Source organism: Xyrauchen texanus, chromosome 10 (genome assembly GCF_025860055.1).
Source record: "Xyrauchen texanus isolate HMW12.3.18 chromosome 10, RBS_HiC_50CHRs, whole genome shotgun sequence".
Taxonomy (NCBI): domain Eukaryota; kingdom Metazoa; phylum Chordata; class Actinopteri; order Cypriniformes; family Catostomidae; genus Xyrauchen; species Xyrauchen texanus.
Genome location: NC_068285.1, coordinates 4653135 through 4664545, shown reverse-complemented (window position 1 = coordinate 4664545; position 11411 = coordinate 4653135). Strand labels below are relative to the sequence as shown.

Sequence of the window (11411 nt, the reverse complement as noted above, 5' to 3'; positions counted from 1 at the left end):
CCTGATAATAGTACTTGTGGCTCTTCTTGAGGCAGTTCTGGCCTTTAACTGTGATCAGGTGTTTAACATCGCAACTCTTTACCTCAGCCAGCCCAAATGGTGGTGTTCCTCTTGGGTTGAAGACTTCAGAATCAGAGGTGGCTGCAAGGTGAGGTGCATCAGGGTGGATGAAGATGCCACGTTAGCGTCTCAGAGACATCACAAAAATCTGAATATTGCCTCAGTATCTGAGGATCCAGATCCTCTTTTCATAGCGCCTGTCTGAGGAGTTCCTCTCAGAATCACGGGCTGCCAAGTCTTTAGCAGAAGACTCCCCGTGAACATGGCATATTTCACAGAATCTGCTGGCTGTAAGTCGGTGTTTGCGTACCTGGTTTATGTACCTGCGTCCACAGCTGGCATTTAGACTGCAGTCGGGTTTCTGCCTCAATAGCAGCAGAGATCTCTCGTGACACCTTTAGGCTCTCCAGTTTTGTTGCTTCTACACAAATATTGATCATTCAAATATTTTACTGACAACGTAATGCATTCAACTTTCCTTAATTATGTGTGACAAGATATTGAGATTATGCTGTACTCATAATAATAATAAAGAAACTTTGCTAATTATTTTGAGTTAAGCGACAATAATCTGAAGTTTAGTTAATCCAGCCTAATATTTTCAGATTACTTGGGAAACCACATGATGCAGAATGTGACTGAATTTTACACCAGCATATTTGGGGCTAGCTGCAATTTTGGATGAGGAGAGCTCGTGGTGGACAACACAAAGTTTTTGCCAAAAAGTTCAAAGGTAAATTACTCAGTAGAGAGAAAAAAAAGGTAGGAAACACATTTGGATGACATTATTCATATTTCTATAGCACCATTTTAACATATATTAATAATCCATGTCTTCAGAAATGAAGTTATAAATGTGGGTGAGAATCAGATCAATATTTAAGTCATTTATATTATGAATTTTCCTCCTTGCACAGTAGGTGGTGAAATGCACAAAGAATGTGAACCCCCAAAAACAAAAGATAACAAATGTAAAAGTGGAGATTTATAGTAAAAAGTATTTAAACATTGATCTGTTTCTCAACCACAATCGTCATATCACTTCTGAAGACATGGATTAAACCACTGGAGTCTTATGGATTACTTTTATGCTGCCTTTATGTGCTTTTTGACCTCCATTCACTTGCACTGAATGTACCAACAGAGCTGAGATATTCTTCTAAAAATCTTTGTGTTCAACAGAAGAAAGTCCTACACATCTGGGATGGCATGAGGGTGAGTAAATGAGATCATTTTTAAACCTTTAAGCATCACTTTTCTTTTGACTCTGTAATTATTGATTTTGAGGATATTTAATTGTACAAAACTGTTAATATACATTTTGACAAGGATTATTTATATGCATTTAGGAAGAGGAGCTTGAGCAAGCACAGAAAGGAGCAGATGCCATCAATACTTTGGAGCAGGAAGAGTGAAAGTTCACTTTTAACTCACAGGAAATGAGCTGCAGACATTTGACAAAACTTGGGTCAGTGACTGACTTTTTGGGCTACTTTCTGCCCTTCACATCAGCGACCCAAAGAAGCTGACACTTTTTCTTTCTTTTTTGAGGTCATGCTGTAAATGGTGTTGCATCTTTATAATGGCAATGTCTGGCCAAGTATAAAAGATCTTTTGATTGAATAGTTTCATTTATAAATACAAACTGTTTCTGCTGTTTTTGTTGCAGTATTCTTTACAATGAATGTGAATGGTGACTGAGACTCTCAGTCCATAACATTCTGCCTTTCATATCCTTTTGTGCCCTACACAATAAAAGAAATTCATGTGATTTAGGAACAAGCGTGAGGGTGAGTAAATGGCAGAATTTAGATTTTTAGGTGAATTATTAATGTAATTCAATTATTAATATTAATTAAAACTGATATCCAATTACAAATCTAAACCTATTGTTAAAGAAATTGACAAAAACCTCAAACATGATCAAGATGAAACATTAAAAACTGAATTTGACCTCCACAACAAACTTCAGCACTATTCGGTCCTAAACAGAAATACCACATTTACAAAAGATTATCAATGAAACAGTTTAAAGAAAGAATGATTGTGTCTGAATATAGACTAAGTGCCCATGATCTAGAGATAGAGGAACACATCACAGGTCCTTGTTGCCCAGAGAGAAATAGAAACATGTTTGTAATGTTTGGCAATACTGTTATAAAACTGTCATGTCAATAATGATGAACTGGACAAAGAATTTAAGAAAACATACATTTGACTTCATTGGCTAAATATGCAACAGTTCATGCATATATCTCTTTTTTTCCCTTAGACAAGCTTTTTTTTATTATTATTTTTAAATGCAATTGCGTGATTTGGCCACAAGAGTGCTTCACTGTCCACTTTAGTTCAGTTGTTCACAGTAAATTAAATCTGATGGTTTTCTGTCCCAACAAGTACTTTCACCACAATTTACTGAGAAAAGCTCAAAAGAAATTGTAGATAATAAAATAACATAATACAAGTTTTTAGGTTTGATCTTTGCCTTAAACCCCCATTATAGCAGGGGAACACGTCCTGTCAGCTGAAGATGTGACTGTCAGATACTGTTCCCCTGTGTTCAATAAGAGAGAAAGCTCACACAAGTATTACATCAATAATGAATGTGGGAATTACAAATAATATAGACTATATATGGACAAACAAACAATATCAATCTCATAATTACAAGTATGTAAAAACATTCAACTTGATCATTTTTGGTCTGTTAGTTCCTTCATGATGTCTCACTGAGATTGCTGCGCACAGAAATGTCTTTATCTTTGGCCTTCTTACACACATATGGTGGAACCACCTTCCACAGGCATCACAGGAGATCTGTAGTGCAAGAAACTTTTAATAATTGTGTTATAATGTAAACATCAATGTTAAATCCTCCACCAATATTAGCTTGAGGAATAATAGTGTTTTTTAAGCCAGTTCTTCAGCGCTTGCCACATGGGGGACTATTTAGTGTACAAGAGTGATATCCCCAAGTGTACTGAAGGTCCCAAGGGTAAATTAAGCTGCCAGTACGGAAACTGTTGAGTCAATAGCAGATATAAAGTACATACAGTAAGTAAATGTAACACTTTAGTTATTTGTAACTGGTATTTTCAGTCTTGCACAAAAGAGTGGATTCCTGACCTTATGAATGCACGACTGATGATCATTTTGATTGAAATGCACAATTAGTAGCTTCATCTGATCTCTTCAACTCACAAACACTTACCAAAAAACCTTCTTTACAATATCTGCTGGTGTTAATACTGAACAACATATTTAAAGAAAACTTGGAAAGGATTTTGGCTAAACATGTTTTGCTCCCCATGATGGGAAGGGTTTGGAAATATCCTAAAGTATTAACAGTAAACAAATATAAAGATGTCTCTGAAGAAATTGTTCTATGACATGATCTCAACACACTTGTGATTGTTGGAGAAATCTTAATGGAAAATGAAATACTGGCACTTACACGAGTAAATGGGTAAAACAGACGTTATTACATCATTTAAAATGACATTGGGAATGGAAGCACCAATAGTATTACAGGTATTACAATTTATTATATTTTTTCAGTAATGAGAATCTAAATGTCTGGTTATTTTTTCTACCCATTCGCTGGGTTTAGTATTTTATTTTGCTGGGTTATATTCTCGGTAATGGCTCATATTGACCCAGTGTTCGTTGTTCATCACCATCACCATGGGGGGATCAGCAAACTAGATCACGAGGCTGTGAGGGACAGACTTATGCCGAGTTTACACTACACGATTTAAAGCCCGATGTTCACTGGCCGACAGTTTTGTGGAGATTGTGGATAAAAGCCCAAAATCAGAGACAAATCAAAGCTCGAATTTAAGGAGGCGGCATTAAATTAGAAAACATACATTTTAACATTAGACTTTAAATTCCAATTTTTAATTCACTATAGTTTTATATAGAATTGTTCAATAGTCTATAAAGTATTTAACACAATTACATCAGAAGTAACTGTAATAAATAACTGAAAAATGAAGAGTAATACGTTACATTATTTTCTTCAATGAAAAATAAATGTAATTACAGTAATTAATTAATTAGTAATTCATTACACACAACACTGATAGAGAATACCAAAAATGACAGCTCAAAATACTCCTGAATAGAAAAATACTTCAGAATATAAAAAAAATTATATTCATTAATCTACAGTATTACATCATATTGAATAATATTGGTTCATATTGGCACACACACACACACACAGACACACACACACACAGACACACACACACACACACACACACACACACACACACAGACACACACACACACAGACACACACACACAGACACACACACACACACACAGACACACACACACACACACACAGACACACACACACACACACACACACACAGACACACACACACACACACACACACACACACACACACACACGTGTTAGGGTTTTATTTGTGCATGTAACATTGAAATATGAAATGTTCATCATCAGGTTTTTTCCTGCTTTATTTTGTATTAACCACCAGATGACACTGTTTTGACACTCTGGAAGATTTGAATCTTTTCCCAGAACAATCAGAGAAACACTTTACGAGGCTTCATTTCCCCATTCCTCATCTGCTGTCCTAAAATTAACATGTTCAATGAAATTTCCACATCATATATTATACAGCAGTTAAAGACAAAAGACAAATGATATTTTCATGAACTCACACTGCACTTTATTAGCTTTAAAGGGATCGTTCAGTGAAAGTGAATGGTTTGTCATCATTTACTCACCCTCATGTTGTACCAAACCCATTTAAAATGTGGAACACAAAATGAATCTTTTTCCCCATTAATGAAAGTGAATGTTGAATAAGATCATTTGTGTTCCACTGAATGAAAGACATACAGGTTTAGAACAACATAAGGGTGAGAAAATGATGACAGATTTGTAATTTTGGCTCAACTATCCCTTTAAGAGCATGAAACACCTGCTGCACCTTTAAATGTTGTTTGTCTCTTTCAGACTCCTCCTCCTCAGGTGACAGGTGAAAGTGAAACTAGTAAAACAGGATCCATTTAGTGACAAGAGCAGAAAATTACACGACGAGAGAAACAGAGAAAAAGTTTGACAGTTTTTGTTCCACTGAATCGTCTGAAACAATCAATAAATTCATTGTGAAGTATTTTGTAGGTGATATTCTAGTCAGTAAAGAGGAACATCAACAGTTCTTGACAGGTGAGTACTGAACTGCTGCTAAACAAACCAAAACTCACAAGACAACAATAATAAACCTTTCAAACTATCAGCTACAGTAAGACATCTAACAGATATCTAAGTATTAATCACAGCAGAACAAACAGATACTGAGACTTTTGCTCTTTTATCTGAATTGTCAGTATGTGTTCAGTTTCTTTGCCACTGAAATGTTATTTCTTCTATTGACTTGAAACGTTGCTTTGTTTTCTTCTGTTGAGTCTTCTGATGTTTTCTCTTTATGCTGGTGTTTAACATGTCATAAAAGCTGACAGTCTGCAATTGAACCTCATTGATTCATTTCTAATGGAATATTCTAGAGGACAAATAAAAACAAATATGTGTCAGTATTGAACAAATAAACACGTCACAAATATAGATGATGTCCCGCTTGTTGACAGGTGTTCAGTGGACTGTTCAGATGATGTCATGGACTCCACAAAGGATCTCAGTGGACAGACAGACACAGGGAAGGTCAAGAGGTCAGAGGATTTCAATGCTTTAATAAAATACACTGATAGATATTTCTGATATGCTGCACAACACTACAGTATAAAAACACTGAGGAGAAATGAGAACAGACTGGATTATCTCAAGTATAAACATGTGAAACAGCTTTAGGGTAAAGTGAGATCTACAGTCAGATGACAGTGAGACCGGTTTGATTCAGTCACAGACAGAACTGGAGAAATGTACATTACTTAGGATTGGGGTCAAAGGTCATTTGTGTGTATGTTTCTCCTGTAAATGTGAATTTGATGATTTAATTCTTGTGAAAACAGTTTTTCAGAAAGCAGCACATTGCATTGTATAGTGTACATCAATTCTGTGCATTTATTGGCATGTAAATTTGAAACTCTTCGGTCGTAGCTTATTTCAGAAGTCTCATGTTCGGACTGTTTGCTCACAACTTTACAGAGAAACTTCAGGAAAACTACAATCTCCAGTGTGCTGCTTTTCACTGTCCTAAACCAAAAATATTCTCAAGATGGAAAGAATTCAATGTAAAATGAGATGTAGTCATTTTCTCTAAGTGACCACTGCTACTAAAAATAATAAATCTCATTTAGTTTCTGTCATTCATTCAATGTTGTGTCGATGTAGTGACACTAAGGGTTGCTCTTGAGAGCCCCGAACACCTCCCATTCTTTGAGAAAAGGCCAATGAGAATTGGCAAGTGGAATTTGCATGCCACTCCCCCGGACATACGGGTATAACAGGAGCTGGAATGCCCACTCCATTCAGATTTATTCTTCGGAGCCGAGCGGTTGTACTATCAGTGAGCTGAATACTACTGCTGTTCCATTCACCTGTTCAGAAGCGTATGCTGTTGGATATACAACACATTTCCAGCGGCTTTTTGTCCTTCTACAAGGCGAGTGCAGATTTTGCCCCATGGCACTTCGACAGTGCTAAAAGAGTGTATATTCCTGTTAAAGAGCATATTTTCTCTATTAGAGCACACACACATTGATGTTGAACATCTTTTTAAAGATATCTTTATAAAGATGCTTTTCCATCTTTGTGTGATTCCTGGATGCAGTCGTTATCTCTCCACTTCTGATGGTCAAGGGCGCTACCTCACGTGTCTGGGCAGTGATCACACTGAGGCAGCGTTTGTTGATGGTTCATGTTCTTATGCTCACCCTGTCTGCTCACCGAGGGCGTCCCCCTGCATCTGCGAAAGCCCAGGCAGCTCCGCCTCAACCCGAGCCCAGTTCTCGGACCCAGCGTAGAGTCCCTTGCAGGATGGGCCTGCACGAAGAACTGTAAGGCTCCTAAGCGTCCCTGAGACGGACGACCCAGGGAGCGAGACGTCCACGAAGGAGCTGGTATCTCTTTTGTTCGCCACACCCCGAACGGGCTGCGGTACCCACAATGTCGCTAACCCGCCCTATGCCGGGTATGCAGATCAAGGTAAGTGCTTTGAGGTTTCCCTCAGTGCAGTCACCTGTGTGCAATGGCGTTAACTGGCCCAAGCCGTATCTAATACTCTATGGAGAGAAAAACATAGAGAGAAAAGGCAGCGGCTGGCGAGAATAGTGGGTCTCGGTCCGCTTCCAAATGAACTCTGGTGTGGTTCGATTGATATATGAACGCAACATGGACCAAAGACGTCTAAACGGACCAAAAACAGGAAATAATTTGCCTAATATGGACCTCAAGCATATCTGGTTCTTCTCATGCTATGTTGCCCATTACAGTTCAGTACAGGCATCTGAACCGCCGTCAGCCATCATTGCAGCATATCTTTGTTTGTGTGTGCAACGGAGGAATTCCTGGCGCTGTTTTGACTCCTTTAGACATTTTATTAACTGTTCTTTTGCTCTCAGCTGGTGAAAATACCACCATATATAAATATATAAATGTAACGAGCACATTAAGTCCAGCAGCCAGCATTGTTTTGGATGATTGGCAAGTTCCATCTAATAAAATACATCATAAAAGCTGTCCAATCAGGTTGTGACTTTTTCCTGATGCCTTTGGTTTTGTATCATTAGGTTTGGTGTTAAAAATGCCAGTGTGAACGCTAAGCCAATGAGGACTAAATGTAACATTTTCTTTTTTGGTCTGGACCAAGAGAACCAAGAGAACCTAACTACAAGTGTGAACACACCCTTAATCGAACCAAACCTGCCAAATGTGAACACACCATAAATGATGAGAGAATATCCATTTATGGGAGAACTTTTCCTTTAAATTAAGATGAGTTTGAAGCTAATCCATGGTTTGTCGATCCATGTTTTATTTTCATTTGATTTGTGTTGCACCACTTAATTTAAATCATGGTTTAATAAAATTAGAGATTAAAACTGTAACCTGTGATTTAAAAACTTCCCCTGCGAATAATGATGCCATGATGGATTCTGAATCTAGCTGTAGATCGTTAATGCACAGGGCCGATCAAGCAGGTTGAGAACATGTTGCAGCAGCGTTTTCAATAAGAATCAAGATGTGCAAATCTGTGCTCGACCACCTCACCTCCCTTCAGTGCCACTATTATATGGCCAGAAATAAAGAGTTTATTCTGCTGACTGAAGCGAGTATTAGAGAGGAGGGGAGTAATAATGATCAGCTGTCACTTGTAATAATAGAATAAATGTCTATCAGTGTTACGATCCCTGGTTGTCTGCCCCGTGTTTTCAGTGTCACCGTCACCATGTTCCATTCTGTCGCACCTGATTCTCGTTTGTATCCTCATGTGTCTGTGTATCAGAGGGCTGATGGCACATCCACTGTTTGCTTACCCAGTCATTCATCTTTAATTGTGGTCAGTTTGTTTTATTTAAACCACCTAAATCATTTAAATCAGAGTTTAAATAATGGAGCAACAGCATTAAAGTTTAGATTATCTGTGAAATTTAAATCAACATTAAATGTAATTAAAGTGAAACCCTAATGAATTTTAAACAAGTTTTAACAGAATGATCAGATTAACCTTCATTTAATCTAAGTTTAAGAATAATTTGTATTGGTGTAACCCACTCTAACACTATTAAGCAGGGCCGTGCAGAGACCTTTGGAGGGGCAGATGCTCAAAGTATAAAAGGGGCACATGGAACAAGACTTTAAATAGCGCGGTGCTCAAAATATCAATACAGTAATATATCGTGACACATTCCTTGCTGATTCGCATATCGATACGGATGATTCTGTATTGATACAGCAGCAAATGGTGTGATGTAGTTTTGGAAAAGAAACAGAACAGAAAAGACAATTTTAAGTTTAAAAGTTAAAAAAATATTTTCTGTCCAGAATAATTAGAAACTGAAGTGTCTTAAGTTGTACCAACCTGATGGCTTTTTCTTCTCTGTTATACAGAATAATTAAGAACAGCCGTTATAGTAAAAACTATAGTAAACGTTATAGTAAAATCAACGTGGCCCATGTTTCGTACAGTATAGTTTTATTTAATGCAGTGGTTCTCAACCTTTTTTGAACAAACGCCCCCCTGACCTCTTCATGATCCTCTTAACGCCCCCCCCTAAAAAAAAAAAAAACACTTCAGAAATACTATTACAGCCAAACAATTGCAACACTGATACCTGAAGCGGTCGTTCGCGCACTCAATTAGGCAATATATACTAGGCTTCAAATTTGAATAGCCTACAAACGGTCATTTGATTTCAAATGACGAACAAAGACGACAACAGCTCGGCCACCTGAACTGAACCGAAGAAAAAACAACGTCAAAAACAGACACTTTTTTAAATTAATTACGGTCATTAGTGTGAGCCCTGAGCTTGGTGACTGGCAGCCAACTTTTTAACATCAGGACACAATGATGTCAGCTTGAGCCGGAGTGCGCCTGAGGTAACCAAATTGAGACGGCTGCGGTACTTCGTCTGCATACGCAAAGCTTGACTGAACCCCTGCTTAACAAGGTATGACGTCGGAAAAGCAAGGAGCAGAAGACGAATCCTCTTCCACAAAAGAGGAAAACGCTGACCATACGTGGCCCACATGACACGCCAGCCACAGGCGTATTTGTTTCGCAAAGTGCGCATAAAACCATGGCGAGGTATGTACGAACGGGACGCACCGAGATGAAAGCGCAGATTGCCTGTCGCAATTGAAAATGGCAAAATGCGCTTTTCGTGTCATGCATATGCATTCATGGGATGGACAAGGGGAAAGTGGGAGTGTCACATAAATAGATGGGAGGGGAAGCGTAAACTGTGCCTAATTATGCGCCTAATTATGTATTCAGCGTTATGTACAGAAAAAGCCGGTGGCAGCCTCTATTTTGCGCTGAAAATTCTCTGCCTCTTAAAAGCATGTGTAATTTAGGAAGCGGCTCTCCTGGCATATCCTCCTGGTGAAGTGGCAGCAGTAATCCGAGCAAGACGAAGACATAGGCTAAGGAGAAGAGCTGAAAAGGTTTTTGCGCAGGCCGCCTGTTGAGTACCTCTGAGTAACGCCCCCATTTGTGCCTGAGCGCCCCCCTCTCTGCTGCCTCGTTCACACCGCCCCCCAACACTGTCCAAACGCCCCCTAGGGGGCGGTACCGCCCCCGTTGAGAAACGCTGATTTAATGCCATGTCAGCATTTGTGGCTATTTTGATGGCAAAAACTGAATTACAAAAATACAAGAGTTCCATTAATATAATAAAAACAAAAACAAAGCAAACAGAAAAAATACAGCAATTTTATTTTACAGCAAATGTTTTACATTAATGTGATACCTGTTACTAAATTCCTTGAGTGAGTATGCTGCCTTTGCTGTTGCTGCTGCTAATACTGGAGTTGATCTGAGAGACTGTAGACATTAAAACAACAAACATATAGGAGATATATTAGCTGATTAAACAATTGTTATGTTACCATGACAAGATGTAAAGATTGCTGAGAGTGTTTGGAACTGGCTCACTGACCTGCCAAGGCTGACTGCTCCAGAAAATAAGAGGGAGATGCTCACAGAGGCTGCTGCACACCACGAGCTGCAGGTAGAGAAAATAAGATACCAGATTCAAAAAAGTAAAATTATCTGAGAAAAAATAAAACATTAATGGGGGATAGGATGATGGTGGCCATGGCAGGGGTGAGAGTGAGACACAAACATCTATATAGACAGAGGTGTGTGTGCTTGTGTGTCTACAGTACACAATACTGTGATCATGATTTCAAGTTGCATTGTGACTCTGAGATGTAGTTGGATTTTGATTGATTATGTCTAATATATTGTTTTATTTTTATAATGATAATTCAGAGAATGAGAAAATCAGTATAAGCCTTATCAGTGTTGTTGTGATAATTATTTTAAGGCACTCTACATTTTTTTTAAATAAATACTTAAATAATAATAATAATTTAGTCAAAAGGCATAAAAAAGACAAGACCCCTCGACGCCTGTGCGTGAAACTTTTCTCCCTCAAACAGCAAGCTAACGTAACGTTACTTCTACAGGCTACACACAGCGATATACAACATATCTGCATGCTCTCTTCACGTCGTTCTTGTAAAATAATAATAATAATAATAAGTAAATAAACATCAAAATCACTTCACTGGGAATGAATCCCCACTTACCAGCTGCCGCGGTCGCGGTGTTGAAGATATCTTCCGGTAATTAAAAAATGCGCGTGCTGCGGCCGTGCGGCGTGAGGAATAGTCCCGGTCGGAT

The 11411-nt window shown here is 38.3% G+C and overlaps 1 protein-coding gene across 1 annotated transcript in view; it reads left to right on the top strand.

Annotated features, from left to right (window-relative positions):
• The first annotated feature begins 5113 nt into the window (after nucleotides 1-5113).
• LOC127650385 (NACHT, LRR and PYD domains-containing protein 3-like) overlaps nucleotides 5114-11411 on the top strand; it is a 215281-nt gene continuing 208983 nt past the window's right edge. Inside the window, exons 1-2 of the mRNA XM_052135783.1 lie at nucleotides 5114-5269; nucleotides 5689-5769. Coding sequence (XP_051991743.1) covers nucleotides 5717-5769 — 53 coding nt within the window. The 5' untranslated portion in view covers nucleotides 5114-5269; nucleotides 5689-5716. The remainder of the gene's footprint in view (nucleotides 5270-5688; nucleotides 5770-11411) is intronic.